At 45.9% G+C, this 20,337-nt stretch overlaps 1 protein-coding gene across 1 annotated transcript; it reads left to right on the top strand.

Annotated features, from left to right (window-relative positions):
• The first annotated feature begins 7,474 nt into the window (after positions 1 to 7,474).
• Positions 7,475 to 20,242, top strand: CD180 (CD180 molecule). The gene is made up of 3 exons (XM_077347290.1): positions 7,475 to 7,668; positions 14,497 to 14,663; positions 17,152 to 20,242. Exons 1-3 carry the CDS (start codon positions 7,579 to 7,581, stop codon positions 18,881 to 18,883), a joined length of 1,989 nt encoding a protein of 662 aa, XP_077203405.1. The 5' UTR covers positions 7,475 to 7,578; the 3' UTR covers positions 18,884 to 20,242.
• Positions 20,243 to 20,337: the final 95 nt, after the last annotated feature.

The following is a 20,337-nucleotide window of genomic DNA, read 5'->3' as shown; positions in this document are numbered from 1 at the left end:
TGACTTGTTCTTTCATCATTGTGACTGATCAAACCATGTGTAAAGGAGAATTCCATTTTTGATTCAAAGGAGAAATTACTGTGGAAAATGTAATAGAGGTGCCGCCTCTGTGAAATGTGGGGGAAAGGCGGGGGGCGGGGGAAGGAAGAGGGGCTCCATACAGGCCTACGTAGATGAGGAGAGCCATGCTTGTTGAATAGAGGAATATTAATTAGCATCTCCCAGAGGTTTCAAAGAAAAGAGGGCAGCCAACGGGGAAACAAGAAAGAGACTGAGAAAAATAAGCTGTTCCCCAAGTACCAGATGATGTCACAAAGCAGGGTTGGGATTTTGAGGAAGGATGTGGAGAGGCATAAATTACATGCGGAGATGCATTTAAGAACTTTGAAAAAGGTTAAATGCAAGTCAGGTTTCAAATAGAGAGATACTTCCTTTGAGCACCCCTGCTTTCTGAGGCTAGATTGGGACTTTCTAGACCCTGGCTCACAAATTACAGAACTCCCTGGCCATGCAAATTCCTGTGCCCCTCTCTGTTACCAGCTTCCACTTGTGAGTCAATACTTTTTGTTTCTGTCTGTCACTCTTGCAGTAATCCCACCTTCCTGTTTTATGTTTTAATTTGCCATTGTGTGTTTGATACCTGCATTTTTGCTGTGCTTTTAATTGGTTTATGATGTCTTTTGTGGCCTTTGTTTTAGTAGTAAGCTGGAAGGGCAGGTGGCCTAGTATAGCCCCATCCTGTCAATCTTGGAAGCTAAGCAGGGTTGGTGTTTGGATGGGAGCCCACCAAGGAAGGCTCTGTAGGGGAGGGCAATGGCAAACCAGTCTGCTTCTCGGTTGCCTTGAAAGCCCCTTGCCGAAGTCATCAAAGATCAACTGTGGCTTAACAGCACTTATTTGGGAATCCTTATTCATGTTGGTGCCCCTGACTGGACAGAAAAGAGGGCTATGGCTACTGTAAAGATAGAGATTTGGCTCTGTCCCATCTCAGAAGACTCAAGGCAGATCACAGCATAGGTAAAATAACATAAATAAGATTCTAAAAATAACACCACCACCACCCAGAATCTAGTAATTAAAATTTAAAACACCATAAGGTTAAAATATGAATATTGTCCTTAGAAATTTAAGAGGGTGTCATAATAGCACAGCCCTCACTGGGAGCTTTGGCTTGGTGGGAACAAACAGAGAGGTCAGTGGACCCCTGTGTCCGCTGACAGGCCTCAATCGTAGGCCTGGAAAAATAACTCCATCTTGCAAGCCCTGTGAAGTTGCCTGAGGTCCCGCAGGGCCCTGGTTTCCTTTGTCAGGGTGTTCCACCAGGTCAGAGCCAGGGTCGAAAAGGCTGGCCCTGGCCCTGGCCCTGGCCCTGGCCCTGGCCCTGGCCCTGGCCCTGGCCCTGGCCCTGGCCCTGGCCCTGGCCCTGGCCCTGGCCCTGGCCCTGGCCCTGGCCCTGGCCCTGGCCCTGGCCCTGGCCCTGGCCCTGGCCCTGGCCCTGGCCCTGGCCGAGACCAGCTTCATATCCATGGGGCCAGGGATCCTAAGCAGGTTCTGGTCACTAGACCCTAATACCTTTTGAAGGACACAGTGGGAGAGGTGGCCCTGAAGATACAAAGATCCCAGACCATTTAGGGCTTTGAAGGTAAGAACCAAAGCCTTGAATCTGATCCGGTCCTCCATCTGGATAAAACTGCATTAAAGAAATATACAGTGTTTCAATGTATCCCCCCGCTTTCAGAAAACCTCTCTCTGAAGATCTGGGGATTCATGAAGTACCTTTCCCAAACATTTTCAACTAAAAGAGTCTTGCTGTCGATGAGAATCTCACAGGGTGGCCTTTGTGCGATTCTTTATAGATTGTTATTCGGAGGGTCTGGCTGAGATTTTCTCGTGACTCCCAACAAACATTATGATCAATGTGGGGCACGTACTCTGAATGCACCTTCAGCCACTCCCTTATTCCATTCCACCCCCATCAAATTCTATCCCCCACTGGTGGGCATCAGCAGAGTCAAAATATTTAGCAGCAAAACCATCACAGACCGTTCACTGTACCTTTGGCCAAGTGATAGTCACTTGAGGGACCACTAGGTGGCACTCTTGAACGCATGTTGAAACGAGCAGGATATTGTTAGCAAGAGGCCTGTGAGTAAGATGCTTGGCATTTCGATTACCAAGAATCATAAGCAGCAACCTTTCCGTTTTAATACCCAATTTCAGTCGCAGGCATGGGTCACTTGACTATACGACATAGTAAGATTTAAGTTTCTAAGTCATTTCCAAGACCAGGGCTTTGGGACTGTCGGTTTTAATGGAAAGCATGATCAAATCTGTAATCTAGGCATCCCAATACATGCACCGTTTTTGCTCCCTGGGCAGGATAAAGATACAGTGCATTTCCTTCGTCTGATCATGCAGAATTAATTGCCCTGGTGCTCTTTTAGTGCAGTCCAGTTTAGAGTGGACTTGACTCAAAAAATCATGTTTAAGGTCACACGCCTACATGGCTGTTTTTCATGGGATCCAGATGTTCCAAGTCCAATGGGATTTATTTGTGTAATATGTCCCGTCCCCCGCCCCCCGTCCCCCGTCCCCCGCAGCCATCCTCCAAAGAGCTTAGCGTGGCTCACACCTCTCTCCTTTCCTCCATTTTACAACCCTATGTGGTAGGCTAGGCTGAGAGTGTGTGGTTGCCCGAAGTTACCCAGAAAGCTTCATGGCAGATTGCGGGCTTAATCCAGGCCCGAGCCTGACACTTGAATCATTACATCCAGCATTTGAGATCCCAGGTTTGAGAAAGTCCTTGGCCTCCCCTCCGCACTTCAGAAGTGAGGACAAATAGGCTTCAGTATCCGGAGGGAATCTGCTGGTCTCCCTCAAACTGCTTCAGCCTGTCCGCAGCCATCGCAGCCTGCCTTGGCCTGCCTGGTCAAAACAGGTTTGCCTTTGCCCAGTTCCTGCGTGGGATGAATGCCTGAGACCCCCCCCCCCCCCAAGTGCTGCCTGGAGGCGCTCCGAGGAGAAGGAGCCATTACACGAAACCGTAATGCTTAAAAAATGTTAGTGGTATACAAGGAGGCATTTGAAATGCAATTCCTCACTTCACTTTAGCTCTTCTTTTAATGGGATTTAATAAAAGCAATTCTTCTCTCGAAGGCACAGTCTTTTGGGAAAACAAGTCATTCTTCCTGTGGCCGCCGTTGGTGTGTGTGATGGGCTTCTTCGTGTTTTGCCAGCTAGAGAAGCAAAAATGGAAGGAAAAACAACGAAGAAGGAGGAAAGGAGAAATGCTGGACCAGCATGGAGAACCACAGAAGTCTGCCTAGGCCAGCTGTTTGAGGAAGCGAGCAGGTCTTGACGTGTCTGGATCAGTCAGGCTTGTGGTGGGGCAGCTCAAAGCCACGTGCCTTCTGTCTCCCTGGGCGCCTGCTGTGGAAGAAGCCGGAAACCGGGCCGGAGATGGCTGTGGGTTTTTGCAAGCAGGCTTCTGTGCCAAGGGGGTTTTGCTCAAACCCCTGCTTGAATCCTTTAAAACAGCAGCCTGAATCATAATAGTTACGGAGGTTCTGAACTGATGACGGCAAAGCTTCCCCAGCTTTTCCCCAACCTGAGAGCCAGTTTGGTGTAGTGGTTAGGAGTGCGGACTTCTAATCTGGCATGCCGGGTTCGATTCCGCACTCCCCCACATGCAGCCAGCTGGGAGACCTTGGGCTCTCCATGGCATTGATAAGAGCTGTTCTGACCGAGCAGTGATATCAGGGCTCTCTCAGCCTCATCCACCTCACAGGGTGTCTGTTGTGGGGAGAAGAGAGGAAAAGGAAGGTGACTGTAAGCTGCTTTGAGACTCCTTTGGGTAGAGAAAAGCGGCATATAAGAACCAACTCTTCTTCTTCTTCTTCTTCTTCTTCTTCTTCTTCTTCTTCTTCTTCTTCTTCTTCTTCTTCTTCTTCTTCTTCTTCTTCTTCTTCTTCTTCTTCTTCTTCTTCTTCTTCTTCTTCTTCTTCTTCTTCTGGCCCCATTATAAATGAGAAAAGGGCTGAAGTTACGGTTCAGATCTGCTGCTTTGGGCTAGGGGCTCTATAACGTGTTGCTGCTCATCTTCGACTTCTCAGATCTCTTAGGCATCGCTGTTGGCCGCGTAAGCCAGTCCTTCAGCAGAACTGATGATATCGAATACAGCAGATGCTTATTTCTCTGGCATCCATTCCCCAGGTGCTCTGAATGGGGCCAGCAACAGAGAGTGGGGAGAGTGCTGATCAAAGCAAAACCAGGCCAGCTAGGAGCAAGCTGAAGCCATTCGTTAGCTTAAGGACATGCATTATTGCTGCAGCAGACTTTACCCCACAGCTCACCGATAAGTGATTCCTTTGCAAAAAAATGTTGCAAGGAAACAAAGGAAAAACAGAGGCCTGCCCCCAAGAACTAACAGGGGCAGTATTGGTGGGTCAGAAAATGACAAATCGCTAGAGTAACTGGATATGCCATATTTAGAAGAATAAAGCCATTCAGTCCCCCAGCTGTTTTATACAGCTGCAGCTATAGAGCTGAACCCAATTTATTTTATTTCTGTGCTGCAGCAAAGTTCTCACAGTGGAATAGAGCTAATACGTTTATAAATGGTTTTGTGGGAAGGTTATGACCTGCAACAGATAGCTTCACTAGTCCATTGGCTCATCTGGAGAAAAAGAAGAAGAGCTGGTTTTTACACCTCACTTTTCACCATCCCCCCCCCCAAAAAAAGGAGTCTCAAGTGGCTTACAATCGACTTCCCTTCCTCTCCCTACGACATTGTGAAGTAGGTAGGTCTGAGAGAACTGTGACTGGCCCAAGGTCACCGAGCTGGCTGCATGTGGAGAAATGGGGGACCCAATTCCCCAGATTAGAAGCCACCGCTCTTAACCACTGCACCAAGGTGGGTCTCTCCCCCTTTCCTAGAGAGCACCCCCACCCCGATTTTGCCCCTCCCTTCCCCTTCTCTGACTTTGTCCTGTATTCTCTCAAAATCTCCTTTCCCCACTCTGGTGGATTCCTAAGAGTGGGGAGGCAGACTGACACACCTTTCTGAAGACATGCAGAACCACCTTTGTGAAATGTGAGAACAGCAGAAGAGTCATAACTATTGGAAAGGTCTGGGAAAGCTGGCTGAGCATGCGTCACTCGCATCAGAGCACTGAAACACAATATACCACCAGAACAAGTTTGCTTTTAACAATGACAGCTCCAAGCTAACCATTTATAAATTTTAGCACAATCCTGTTTGTATCATTTCGCCACTCGTCCTCTGTTCCTTCACCCTCCATGTGCCTCTGTCGTCCTTTAGTGTGGTGGCTTTTCCTCTAGCCTTGTCACATGAAATGTGATCCTTCTAACCTTCTGGAGCAAGGCGAGGGCTTGGTGCTTGCTAGGCGAGATTATTTCAGCATAATTAAGAAAACTTGTCAGCGAGAGTCTGGTTCCTGGCTGCGGCCCGCTGTCTGTGGGACTGAGCACACATGTCCTTGGCATTCGGGAAGTCCAGCTGTCTTTATCTTCTTGGGCAATGAGTTAGATTCTATCCAGATGGTGTCTTGATTGCTGGAAGCTCAATTGATTGAATTAGTGGAGCTGTTATCTGCTCAGCAGTTTAGACACCCAGGACTCCCATCCGTCGCCATCGAGTTAGGCTTTGGTTGCCAAATTCCTGGTGGGAGGGCCGATCAATAACTAACAACTCAGTAGCATTTCTAAGTGTGTGTACTTAACAGCCCGGCTCTGGCCCGGAGAACGTGTTCATATGGTTCCTGCTGACCTTGATGTGGATGGGCAGAGATGCAGCTGGTGTTCTTTCAACAGAAGGTGCTCACTGTCTGATTTACATTTCAGCCTCATTTAACCGCATCCTCTGTGCAAAACCCACAAGGCCTCGCTAACACCTGCCGTCAGGCCTCTGCATCAGGGATCGAACCAATAGCCTCCCGTTTCTACAGTGATGTTGTAAAGAGGCTATGTTAATAGGATCATAAAGCAGAACTTGTGTCCTGGCTCAGACTCAGTCATTGTTTACCTCAAGAGGCCCAAAGCAAGACATTCAAGGTACCTGCATCTTGCCAGAACAAAAGTGAAGAGCTAATGGATGCACACACAACGCAGCTGACAATGGTCTGATTTTCCTTTCCCTCCTCTAGGAGGGTGGGATTGGATAGTTCTTTTGAGCACAATTCCTCCAACAGGCTTCAAACACAGTTAGAAGAGATACTGCTGTTCTGTTGAACAGGACAAAAAGAGAACCCGGCTGGCGATGCAGCAGTGAAAGGAAAGGTTTGTACTGGTCTAAATAACACGGTGAAAAGACACCCGCCAGAGTTGGTCTTTGGTTGCGGCTTTACTAAATCCAATCTGAATAAAGCATATTGATTTTTAATGAAAACATTTTATTTGTCTCCGGAGAACCCCGGTGGAGCAACGGAAGAACCAGACAAAACAATCTATGCAGTAAGAAATGTTTATGGACACAAGCTTTGGCTAACAGCCCGACTGAGTGACCTGCCTGCAAGGCCAGCTAGTCTGTCATTAGAGATGGGAGTCCACTGAGTAATTGGATGGGGTATGAAAGTGAGCTGGACGGGGCAGTCAGAGGGGAGGAAGGTCAAAACGGGATAGTGGGAAAGAACCCAAGGACCTGGAACATTCTGGGTTTTATCATGTGGTCTTGTAAGCACATCATGGAATGTAATAAACCTGTGACCTTGTTTACAAGGAGAGGACAGAAAGCGGCGAGATCAAGTGCTAATACAGTTATAACCAAATTGGACTCGCTTGTGTGAGTCTTAGAGATGCCAGTCTCCTGGTGGGACCTGGAATCACAGCTCGTCTCCAGTTCCCATGGAGAAAATGGCTGCTTTTGAGGGTGGGATCCATAATATTATGCCCCACTGAGGTCCCCCCCCTGCCCCAAATCCCCCCCCTCCCAAAGTCTCCAGATCTTTCCAACCCAGAGCTGGTCACAGTCCTCTAGCAGTTGTGCTCTTGCAAGAACAATCCTGCCTCCAAAGCCAGCCTTCCAAACTTTCTTGACACTAGAGCAGAATTACTTGGAACCATTTAAGACTATGCATTGCCTATTTCTGTTTTCACAGGAAAAGGAAAATATCAAAAGGCCGGGACTGTTCACCAAGATAGCTAGTGTTAAATTAGGCCTAGATGTATGCCCTGGTTTTCACAAGATGTTCCATGCACATGGCACATACGCAGCTACATAGAGACTGTTCTGCCTGGAATGCTGCCCTAAGGAGGCTGCTGCATGGCCCTTTGTGAAGACAGCAGGGACCCACAAGGTCAGCTGGTTCCCCGTCTTTCGGTTTCTCATGCAGAGGAAGAGGTAAATGCAATGCAAGAATTGGAGGGAGGGAGGGAGGAACTGAGAGGACCGTTTCCCTGCATGCATATAACTTCTTGGTTTCAAGAGGAACCTTCTTTTTTACCCAGCAAGACTGTTTGTCTCACTTTCAGGTTTAGCAAAGCTTTCTGAACCCTGCTCTAGAAAATTATTTTTCAGCTGACTCCCATTACCGAAGCTTCTTTGTGTGGAGAATCTAATAAATGGCCTGCGGCACATACTGCTGGCTCCTGATGGGGCTTTTAGGCGGTAGCTGTGGAGTAAGCAAGGCAGTAGATAAGATGTGCATTGAGGTGAGTGATAACTTATTTGTCTCTTTATCGGAGCAAACGTGTCTTCAAGAGAAGATCAATAATTAATCTGTTGTCGTGTTTTCTTGCATACTAACATCGGGTTGCTTCAAAGGATTGCTGCATGTGTGACACAAACGATACCAGCTGTAAAGGGGCATTGGCTGCCCTTCACTGAGGCCCGGCAGAGCCAGGGAAAACTTTGTTAAAAAGCAAGTCGTCTTTGTTCCCAATCTACAACGATATAGGCTAGATATCAGGGGGGGAAATTTCACAGTCAGAGTAGTTCAGCAGTGGAATAGGCTGCCTAAGGAGGTGGTGAGCTCCCCCTCACTGGCAGTCTTCAAGCAAAGGTTGGATACACACTTTTCTTGGATGCTTTAGGATGCTTAGGGCTGATCCTGCGTTGAACAGGGGGTTCCACTAGATGGCCTGTATGGCCCTTTACAACTCTATGATTCTGTGATTCAAGTGAAGTGACAAAAATTAATCTGAAATTGGCAGCCACGGATCTTTTCCTTGTGCTGGGAATGACATGTGACCTCACACCAGAAAGCGCATTGACACAGGAGAAAGCTCACTCTTTGATTTAGGACGCAAAACATTTTACAGCAGGCGGGAAGAGGGCACTTTTTGCAAGCAGTTTATTGGATCCAGGGCATTGTAATGAAACAGACCCCTGGTGCATTTCGTCTGCAAAGAGCCGCGTTGTCAGAACAGGGGCTTGGCTTTATAAGCAGTTTAAATGCACCTGATGTCTCTAGAACTAGGCCTTGGGGTGATGTTTTCCTTCTGACACACTTCATGCCACAAGCAGGGCCATCTTTTATGGCTTTATGTGATGAGACTCTCTCCGCATTTACGTCTGTAGCTGAGCCGCCCTTTCTGTTTTATCGAACCATTGCTGCCTCCCTGACGGGGAGAGAGCTTAGGAAGATTTGTTTGGTGTATTTGCATGGGCCGCTGGAAATCACTTTTAAAGAAGTGGCAGCTTTCTAAATAGCAACCGCAAAAAATAGATAATTCCCATTTTAGAACAATCTTTCCCAGGAAAATGAATATGCCAGAAAATGCCGTGGGTGGGCACTCTGTTCTTTTCTTACTGTATTACTTTTGCTTCTGTGTCATCTATTGGTTTTCTGTGATGACCTAGCTACGTTCTGAAAACTGTCACTTCATTTCACCTTTTACATTATGTTCCTAATAGTATTTTCCCCAGCTCTTCGCTTGGTGTGTATGAATGTTGCAATGGTGATTATCTGTACAGATCTTTCCAGTTTAAAAGGATTTGAGGTAGCAAGCCAGGGGAGAGACCTTGCCGTGACAAGTAGAAGAACTTGTTGTTAGTTGCGAAGTCATGTCTGACCCACTGTGACCCCATGGACAATGATCCTCCAGGCCTTCCTGTCCTCTACCATTCCCTGGAGTCCATTTAGGTTTGCACCGACTGCTTCAGTGACTCCATCCAGCCACCTCATTCTCTGTCGTCCCCTTCTTCTTTTGCCCTCGATCGCTCCCAGCATTAGGCTCTTCTCCAGGGAGTCCTTCCTTCTCATGAGGTGGCCAAAGTATCTGAGTTTCATCTTCAGGATCTGGCCTTCTAAAGTGCTACTACCCGACAAAACACACAGACTCACTCTCAACCAGTGGTTCTCAATCTGGGGGTCAGGACCCCTTTGAGGGTCGAACGACCCTTTCACAGGGGTTGCGGCAGGGCATGCAGCTTGACCAGGGGGGGCACCATCGACACAATAGCCTTGTGGGGTAAATAGAGATAGAGCATTTGTCTGTCTGGAGCAGCAGAAAAGAGCGAGATCAGCATGGTGGGACAAAAGGCAGAAGTGAACTGAGAAACCACAGGGAAAAAAATTATATACAATTGTGATCTTCACACCAGTTTCAGTTTAATTTCTGTGAAAGAACACTTGCATAATTTTACGGTTGGGGGTCACCACAACATGAGGAACTGTATGAAAGAGTCACGGTATTAGGAAGGTTGAGAACCACTGCTCTAGACAAACTATAGCTCTGACTTTGTATAAGGCAGCTTCATATATTTTTACAAGCTAACTTTTTAAAATTTGGGGGGGGGAAGCTAGTACATCTGTCCTTCCCAATTCAGAAAGTGTACCAGACCAGATGTTGCCCTGTTGTCATTGTCTGGTAAAGGCAGGCAGGGGAAATGGGAGAATTAGACACCGTTCACTCAGCAAGCATCGTGATTTTTTGAAGGCAGCAGGAAACGTTTCCTGTAGATTTTGACCTGGAAGTGATATCACGCAGTTGCTGATAGGCTCCTCCTCCCCCACATTATTTTATCCTACTGGCCACATGAGCAGTAGAAGGAAACAGCATGTGGAGGGTCCCTCCCAGGAACTTAAGTGGGGCATTAGGGCCCCCCAAAATAGGTTGCCTAACCTATTCCACCTTCTATTTCCATTCATTTAACCCAGTGGTTCTCAACCTTTTCTTCGCCACGACCCCAACTTTGGCGCCAAAACCCAGCGGGGACCCAGCCGGAGGAGCTGCCAACTAGTGCTGAGAAGGCACTTCTGCCGGCCTCTCCAGCCATGGCCATAGGCGACCCCCCCCACAGGAGGTGACTGGAAGGGGGTGAGGGCCCTGTCCGGGGGAGGGTGCTGCTGCTTCTGCTGCCGCCACCACATCCACATTGCTTGCTGTCCCACTCCAGGCTGGGCTTGGGCGTGCATCTTGCTCCTTTGGCTTGCCGCTTCTCACCTTTCTCTCTTCTTTTAATCGTGGTGGGGAGGGGGGCTTCCGTGGCAGCCCTGATGCAGAGCACGCAGGGCTTTTCGGATGGAGTTGGGCGGGATGGGGTGACTTTGGACCCACAGGGGGAGGGGGTCGCTTTCTTGCCAGCTCTAAAAGAGCTGAGCAAAGTGTTTCAGCACATTCCTCGGCAGGCACCAGCGTGACCCTCCGGGCAGGGTGGGCAGCTGCAGAAGGAGCCAATGGGGTGCTGGAAATGCATGTGTGCATGCATGCACACAACAATCAAGGCGGCGTGGAGGCAGCCATTGCCATGGCTCCGCTGACTCGGCCCATCTCCACTGGCCACTGCCTCCACCGCCACCACATACCTCTACATGCCTCCACACGCTGCTGCCCGCCGTGGTGGTGGCAGGCAACCTGGTAACCCCGGGGAAGAAGAGTTGGTTCTTTTATGCCATTTTTCTCTACCCAAAGGAGTCTCAAAGCGGCTTACAGTCCCTTCCCTCTCCTCTCCCCACAACAGACACCCTGTGGGGTGGGTGAGGCTGAGAGAGCCCTGATATCACTGCTCGGTCAGAACAGCTTTAGCAGTGCCATGGCGAGCCCAAGGTCACCCAGCTGGCTGCCTGTGGGGTAGCAGGGAATCAAACCCAGCTCGCCAGATTAGAAGTCTGCACTCCTAACCATTACACCAAGCCGACACCAAAAGAATCTAACAGACCTTCCTCCACTGTGTGTCACCCTTAGTTTCCAGGCTAAGTGGAGCCTCTCTAGATTTAAGAACACTGAGGGGCACAAATTCATCCATGTTCCCCATAGTAGCTTTCCCAAAAGAAAGGTCCTGAATTACTGTGACATTGCTCTCCACCAGGAGATCAAAGGGTTTGTTTAGGCAGATCAATTTTGTTGTCTCCACTGTGTTGTGTTGACATTTCAGGGGTACAATTCATCAATCTCTGGGAACACAATCAGGTTATCCTCTTTTGGAGGTGACAGAATAATCAAAGGGTCAATCAGAGTGTGAGCTAGTGATGTTTTCTTGAGGTCAGCTAGCTTTGAGGTGATATCCACATATTCTTTTCCAAATAGAGTTGTGTGTATTGATTGGCCTTTCCTATACAAGGACACCCAAATGCTTCTGAAAACCTTTCAGAGGTTGCTGATTATAGTGCATAGAAGGAGGCAGAGGAATTGGGTCAGAGAGATTAGTTGCTGAAGCAGCAGGTGGTATGAATTTCTGATTGATGGAGGCCACCTCAAAAGTCACCCTAGGTGAGTAAGCAATACACTGTTTGAGGGCAGAGGATGAGGTACTAAAACTCTGAAGACTCTAATAGGTAGTATTCAATAATTAGAGAAGAAGGCCTTCACTTTAAGGAGCATGGGTGGAATGGTAGCATAAATACTAATAAAACTCTCCTGTAGGCTGGAGAACTTGGACACCAGTCAACAGCAGATAAATCAATAGCATTACTCATAAAGGAGATAACCTCTCTTTGAGATCCCCACTTTACTGTGTCTTTACTAAGGACAATTTGTAGCAGAACTTGATTAATTTGCAAAGTCCACAGATGTTATCTGGCTCTCCTTGCAGTCTCTTTCTCATTCTCAAAGTCCCACACCCTTCTATTCGTATCCTAGTGGGTTGGGGTTAGTGAGTCCTCTAAGTTCAGTTGGACATTTCTGTACAAAAAAGCCTTGAAGGAATTATTGAGGGAGCCCAACTGATGAGTAATTTTTGATAGTTCAAAACCTGAAATAACAGAATGGGCAACAGTTGACAAACATTGGTCTGCTGCAAAATGCAGAGGGTTGACTTTCAGTTGTTGCAAATCCTTTTGCTTATCCAAGTGGAGGATTTCCCAGTTAGTTATTTCTCTCACAGCCTTTTCTTGAGCCAAATCCTCACTGTTCATATACGAAAGATACTCATGCGCTAACAAGGATTTGCTGTTGAGAAGTCCCCTAAAACTGCATACCTGTTGGAGATGGACATGGGTAAGGGAGTTCCAAGATTGCTTGAATCTTTCTTAGATTCAAACAACTCATCGATCTTTAGTTGTTTGGGAGTCTTAGTTTGGTCCTGGAAGTCAATGTCTGACTAGCAGCATTTCTCTGAGCTCCTTTGAAGCAACAGTAAAAACAAAACTCCAAGTAGTATGCTAAAAATGAGCTGGTGAGCTTCCAAGACTCCAGAGTAAATGCTCAGTAGTCCTTCCAGATATCTCTTCGCTCTTGAGATAGTTGTTAAAATCAGCTGACTCCTGAAGGCCACTCTAATTTAGTCAATTTAATACTGCTGAAGATAGAATAGATCTCAATAAGACCTAAATAATGAAAATAAAACAAAGGGCTCGGGAACAAGAGGAGGAAATGCTGCAAACCTGACTCCACCTTCCTTCTTCATTTGTCAATGTCCTATCCTTTAATCTCTCAGCACCTGATTGACTCAGTCCTTCTGACACCACCATGATCTAGTTCTTGGCTGGATAGCAGTACATCTTCCCATATCATAGAAAGGTGGTTATTTTAACATGAATTCTGTTTATTTAAGCAACCTCCAAACTGTTTAAGCAACTACCACTGTGCAGACAGATAAAATCTTTGCTATCTTTTTGCCTTTCTGCAGCAGTCCTTTATCTCCTTTGTTACCCTGTGGCCAGACAAATCAACCAAACTTCCATTATTGTACCATTTAAATACCTTGCAGGCATTCTGAAAAGATACGACCCTGGGTAGGTGTAATATTAGCCAGTGACCGTTCTCCATTCAGTTTATTTTGACTAATCCCAATTTCTTTTCCTCTTCTGAAATCAAATTTTATATTTCATTTATTTGTACTTATAGGTCACACCTATTGAGCCAGTCATCTGTGGTGGTTTACAATATATAATGAAACCAAACAATATAATGGTAGTAATATAAGTACATTAAAAACCAATAGAAGCTAAAAGCACAAACATTACTTAGTTTAGAACAGACTCATTACCAGTAGTCTTCTAATTAGGAGGGTAGGAGGAGAACCCAGTTCTGGCAGGGGAGGCCTGTATGCTGTTTTCATTCTCCCAGGCATACTGTAACCACATTGCAGTTTTGTGACTTTCTACCAACTGCTGAACTTAATCACAGCACTTAACGTGCTTCAACAACAGGTGCATTTCGCACTAGTTCCTGAGCATCATCCAAGCCCCTCCTGCTGGTTCTCTAACCAAGGGGCTATAATTAATATTGAGATATTTTTCTCTCTGATACTGCAAGAGCATTCATTTATCTAACAGGAGCATGTTATTATATTTCCTGTTATAATAACATTTTCGGTTATTATAAAAGTTCTTGCTTGGGTCTCCTCCTTCCTTTTGTTCTCTCTGGATAATCCTCAAGACTGATGTGGATGATACCTTTCAGGCATGGTATCTCCACCTGTAACAATTCTCCAGAGGGTTTATTACTCTTATATTTTTTACTTATTTGACTCAGTGTTTTCTTTCACCCTGTTTCTGAAATACCCACTGTACCCAAGTTCTAGTTTAGTCATATATCACTACCCAGTCTCCCTGCAGGAAACTTTTTGCACAACTCAGTGCCTTCTGGCTCTGGGAAACTAAGAATCTCAAGCGATGGCAAATGGGTGGTGGCCCCTCAGTCTCATATTAAACTTGAGGAAGTGCTAATACATCAATAGTTCAGTCCTAATTTTTTATAATTTAGCTTTTTTTAAAAAGTATCATATTCAAGCATGTCTCCAGCACCAGAGTTCTCAACATTTGATTTTGAGTTTATATATACTACAGATTTCTTCAGGACTTTGAATAAGAGGAGAAAGTGCCCTAAGTGCAGTTAGTATAATTAATTCCATAATCTCTAGACTATACTATGCTGCATTTTTTTACTGTGTCTTGCCATTACTCTAATGAACTAGGAGGGGTGTTCATTGGAGGGGGGACCGCCTTGCCATTGACCTGGGTCCAGACTTACTTTGCTTTAAAGCAAAAGGGTCTGTTGTGGGGAGAGGAATGGAAGGTGATTGTAAGCCACTTTGAGACTCCTTTGGGTAGAGAAAAGCAGGGTATAAAAACCAACTCTTCTTCTTTTATATAGATTACTGCTAACAGAAGCTACAGTTGTGAAGATTTAGGACTGAGGCAGATTCCAGAATACCTGCCTTCCACGACAGAAGTCCTCGATTTCAGCTTTAACTTCCTTTACACCCTTCAGCCATCAACTTTCAGCAAGCTGGAGGATCTGGTATCTTTAGACCTAACGAGGTATGGTAGATTTTACCACTGCATAGATTCCTGCCATTGGCTGGATGCTGTCTAGATATTTATCTTCAAATTTCAGAAGCCAGTAGTATTCCCAAGCGGCTTTTCTTCCAGCTTGAAGTGTGAAAAGATGTAGAAATGTCTTTTGCTGAAAGCCCTTGGAGAGCTTCAGGGGAGGGCAGTATATACAAATACAATGAATAAATATAAATATTAAGTACCTGTAAATCAGTAATTATCAGGACATTTTTAAATTGTGGCATTTGACTGTGGTCTGTAGAATTTCTTGACAATTGCTTCATTCTCTGTGACGTTATATTACTGAAGACCTTCTCCAAGGTCTCCAAAAATTCATTTTGAAAATGCCATCTCTGAAAGACTCTCGCCTTGAAAACCCTGCAGCAGGGGTGGCCGAACTGCAATTCCCATGAGCCCCTGCTAGCATATGTTTATGGTATTTGTAGTCCATGGACATCTGCCCTACGGGGTTACAAGTAGACTGCACCTTGACAGCACTTTGCACCACCATCAAGAGACAGAGTGGTATGATGAGATATTCTAGACCAGGGGTAGTCAAACTGCGGCCCTCCAGATGTCCATGGACTACAATTCCCATGAGCCCTTGACATCTGGAGGACTGCAGTTTGACTGCCCCCGGTCTAGACCAACAGGATAATACACCAACCCAGAGAATTCTATCTGTCCAGCTCTGATCTAAGCAAATTCAAAGAGCCCATTCCTAGGCAAATTAACCTGATGTTTCCCAGACATAGAAACTGGGGTGGTGGGGTGATATTGGTCTAGAAATCAAGAATCCCTACACGCTTTGCATGCAGCTTCATCATGGGATCTCTAAGGCAACTGACTTTTAGAATAAGGCTGAATCTGCAATTGATAGTTTTCAATTTTTGATTATTTACTTAATTTATACCCAGTTGGAATCCAAAGTGCCTTACATCGCTCTCCCTCCTCCATTTGATGCTCATGATCTTAACACCGCCCGCAGCGCTGCAGGCGCCGTGGACTAAATAAAACAGTAAGGGCTTTAGGGGCGGGATGTGTCTGGGATGAGGAAGGGTCCGGATTGGACACTTCTTCCGGACAATCGGAGGGACCAATTGGCAGGCGCGATGCGCCTGCCAATTGGTCCCTCCGATTTTCAATCCTGAGCAATTGCGAGGCGCGCACAGCGCGCCTCGCAGTTGTTCCTTTGCCACCGGCCTGACGCATTGGGAGGCGCGAAGCGTCTCCGATGCGTCAGGTCGCCAGCAAGGGAGGACCCACCAGCTCCCTGGCCGGTGGCCTGGCACATCAGGAGGCGCAAAGCGCCTCCAGGCAAGTCAGGCCGCCGCCTGCCGCTGCCGCCAGCACATCGCCCCCCCTCGGCACAGCCAGCCAGAAGCCGCCGCCACTGGAAGCTTCGGGACCGCTGCCGCCAGCTGTGCCCTGCCCCACGGACCAACAGCCACCCAGCTCCTGTGACGCCAACACGCCAGGTAGGCACCAGGCCCACAGGACGACCCCGCCTTTGCCGAGCAGGGCCGCACAGTCCCGCCGCCCTCATGGCACGCCCTGCTAGCGCCCGCTGCATTTTGACTGCAGCGGGCTTATTTACTAGTTTATTTATAATTACACTTGCGTCCTGCCCTCCCCTATGTGACTCTGGGTAGGTCACTTCAGATCCGAACTACATTGAATGACAGATAAACATACTTAAATTGAACATTTAAATCAAAGATGTGTTTTAAATTTAAGATTTAAAATCATTTAAAAGCCGCCTTCCCTCCCCAGAATTAAAATTTAGTGAGAGGGGCTGATCAGATTTTGGAGGGTTTAATTAATTAGGCAGGGAGGCCAGCGTTTCCAGTATTATCTCCAGGACTCAGCCGTAGGCCTGGCGGAACAGCACTGTCCTGCAGGACCGATTCATTAGTCAGTGTTGCACCTGGCTCTGGTTGAGGCCAGTTTTACCTCCTTGGGCCCAGGGATCCTGATCGCTTGCTTTCAGTGCTCTTTGGGGAATATAGTGGAAGAGGTGGCCCCTTAGATACGAGTGTCACAGCCCATTTAGGGCTTTGAAGGTAAGAACCAGAACCTTGAACTTGACTCAGTTTCCAATCTCGAGCCAGTGTAGCTGTGAGAGTGCAGGTTGCAAGCTGTCGTGCCTGTAAAAGCTAAACTCTGTGAGGTAAAATCTCAGCTTTGAGTGTGTGTGTGGCCCAAGGTTGCATGCCAGAGTGGGCATTTGAATTGGGTCCCCCAGGTTGCCGTCTGACATTCTGACACTTCACCATGCTGGCTCTCTTTCAGCTTTAGTTAACTCTAGGCAGTGAGCTTAGAAAGAGGCTAAGAGCTTTTTTTTTTCTTACCCACAGTTTGCCAAAGTTGCAGCGTACACAAAAATCTGAGTTAACTTCTCTTTCTGCAGCCTAATGATTTCTTGCATTGTTCTGACTACTGATACTGGATTTATTGTTTTTTTCTTTTAAAGGTGTCAGATTAATTGGATCTATGGAGGTGCCTTTCAAAGCAGCTCTCTCTTGGAGACTATTGTGTTGACTGGAAATCTTCTTATGTTTATAGCAGATGAAGCATTCACTGGACCCGGTTGTCTAAAACATCTTGATCTAACCCAAACAGGCCTCACTAGTTTAGCATTTATCCCAATGCAAGACCTTGGCAACTTAGAGACCCTGATATTGGGAAGCAACCACATCCAATCATTAGAACTTCCACCCGACTTTCCTACTAGGAATCTCAAGTACCTGGATTTTCAGATGAACATCATACAAAAAATATCTGCTAAAGATATAGCCGTGCTAAAAAAAACTAGCAACCTGACTCTCATTCTTAAAGGGAATAATATTGCACACATCGAAAGCAAAGCTTTCAGTTCTATGTTCTTCTACAGTTTGAACTTTGGTGGTTGCATTAATGTTTCGGTGATCTTGGAAGGACTGGAAGGAGCCCAAACAGTTTTTCTTTGGCTTGGGACTTTTAAAGACTGGCACCACGGAATAGACATGAGTGCCACCATGCTGCAAGGGCTCTGCAACATCTCTGCAGTTGACCTCAATCTGCAGTATCACCATTTCAGTGAGATCTCCGCTGCCACATTTCAGTGCTTGACCAAATTCAGAAGGATAGATTTGACCCATACCTTCCTTAATATGCTGCCGCCTGATATTGCTGGGATGAATGCGCTGAAGGAATTAAATCTTGATATAAATGATTTTACAGACCTCTGTGACATCCATTTGGCTGCTTTCCCCAACTTGACCCACCTCTCCCTCAGAGGTAATTCTGAGAATCTGATTTTGGGTTCTGGATGCTTAGAGACATTGCCAAAGCTTCAGCATCTGGATCTGAGCAATAGTAATGTAGAAAGTTCGGATTGCTGCACCCAGGAACTCCGTGGTCTGAGAAGCTTGCGATACCTCAACCTGAGCTATAACAGCAATCTTTTGTTTCACAACCTAGGCTCTGAAGAATGTGCTCATCTGGTCATCCTGGATCTCACCTTCACACGGATCATCCCCAATGCGTCCCAAGGACCCTTCCACAATCTGCATTCTCTGCAGACCCTGAACCTTTCACACTGTCAGATTGGTCCAAGTATTGAGCACATCTTGCAAGGTCTAGAGAGCCTTATTGTTCTGAACCTGCATGGGAATGACTTTGGATCTGGTGCAACGCTGAATGACAATGTCTTTCAGCAGACACCCAATTTAGAGGTATTAATTTTATCTTCCTGTAAACTGCCGACTATACAAACCAAAGCCTTTTATGCCCTCAGGAAGCTAAGGCATGTGGACTTGAGCTACAATAACCTTATTGCATTCAGTTCAGATGCATTTTCCATTCTCAAGAGCATTTATCTCAATTTTGCCAATAATAAAATCCGCATTATCCCACGTGATATGTTGACTAGCCTAGCTGGCAAGAGTATAATCAATTTAAGTTACAACCCACTGGAATGCACCTGTTCCAATATTGGATTATTAACTTGGTACAAGCAAAACATAGATAAAATTGAAGACTCCGAAAAGACAGCGTGCTCTGAGCCCAAATCACTAGCGGGTGTTCAGTTCTCCTCTGTAAATCTGGCCTGTGGACATCACACTGCGCAAACAACATTGATTGCCTTACTTGTGATAGCTGTAATTACAGCATCCGTAATTCTGATCACACGTTTCTTTAAAAACAGGTACCAACAAATTTGAGAACAAATTTAAAACAAGGGTGCACAGGTAATTCGTTGGGGGGACCACTACAAATTTACTATGAAAAACCACTACAAATTTACTACAAAGCTGCTTATAAGGAATGCTTTGTTGCTTTCAATGCTGACATTAAGATAGCAGCCATTTCACTCAGTTCTGATGTTAGATAATGTGGTGGCGAAGATTACCGAAATGTACAGCAGATAGAAGAGCGAGGCCAATTCAACCTTGCATATGGTGCATGGAATCGCATGAAAATCCATTCTCTTCTTTCGGTGGAATATTGGGAGACTCCAGTGACCACAGCAGCTACAGAACAATCCGTCCACGATTTGGCAAGTTGTGTTGCAGACAACCAAAGAAACAAATAATAACTTACTCTAGAACGTGGAAGCAAAAGTGGGGGTAATCTGTTTCCTTCAGTGACCAAGCTAGCTCTCATTATAGATATTCCTTGGCCAGTGTGCAGTATTTAGTGAAGTGTACATGGAGAACTCAGAGGTTATTGTACTGGAGAGACATGGATTTCAGTCCTTTTCTCCAATCAAGTTCAATGGGTAAACATGGATCAGCCATGGTCTCTCTCTGAGCTTAACCTATCTCACAGGGCTGTTGTGAGGATAAAACTGATATGTATATCAAGTCATAATCAAGCAGCAGTTTATAACCACAAGGCTGCCAATCACATTATTCTCTACCATGTGACCAGTAAGTTGGCCTGCTGTTTCCAGAGACCTTGCACTTATATTACTTAATACAGGTTGCCAAACCCTTGTGTACATACACATTTTATGGTAACTGCCTCTCCAAACCCAAGCATGTACATTCTCTTTCTTCAGTTGTTATTGTTTTTAGGTGCCAAGTCGTGTCCGACCCATTGCGACCCCATGAACCTCATGAATGATCCTCCAGGATTTCCTGTCCTCTACCATTCCCCAGAGTTGATAATGTCTTATTAATTTTATATAGGTAAAGATCATTTCCCAATTACCCTGCTGTAGTCTTCTCAACTTTATTACAAGCAACTTCATTACAAGCAACTCTTCATTTGTATATTGTACAGATTTATTTGTATATCAACTGTGAACTTATTTGTAGAAAGTATCTCAGTTACAATTTCCCAGTGTCTGACAACTGGCTAATCGCCTCAGTCTCCCTCTACATCTGAAATTATTGCTTCCCCTTGATACCTTTTCCCAATAAAGTTATCGTTATAGCTGTTTTTCCTCATCAGGACCCCATCAGGACACCTAAGACACCCATTCAGGCCAGAATGCAAATATAGACAAAATGTGAAATAGTGTGAATGTGTGTTAGGGACTTTTTATTTATTTTCCAATAAATACACTTTTTGATTCATTTCCTACGCTTGAGATTTCTGACTAAATCCTTTTCCCATATAAATTGGTGGAGCCTTCTGTTCCTTACCATCTCTTGCAAAGTACACCCTCCTA

This window comes from Paroedura picta, chromosome 7, assembly GCF_049243985.1.
Source record: "Paroedura picta isolate Pp20150507F chromosome 7, Ppicta_v3.0, whole genome shotgun sequence".
NCBI lineage: Eukaryota > Metazoa > Chordata > Lepidosauria > Squamata > Gekkonidae > Paroedura > Paroedura picta.
The sequence above is the reverse complement of the archived record's forward strand: the minus strand, read 5'-3'. Positions and strand labels throughout refer to the sequence as shown.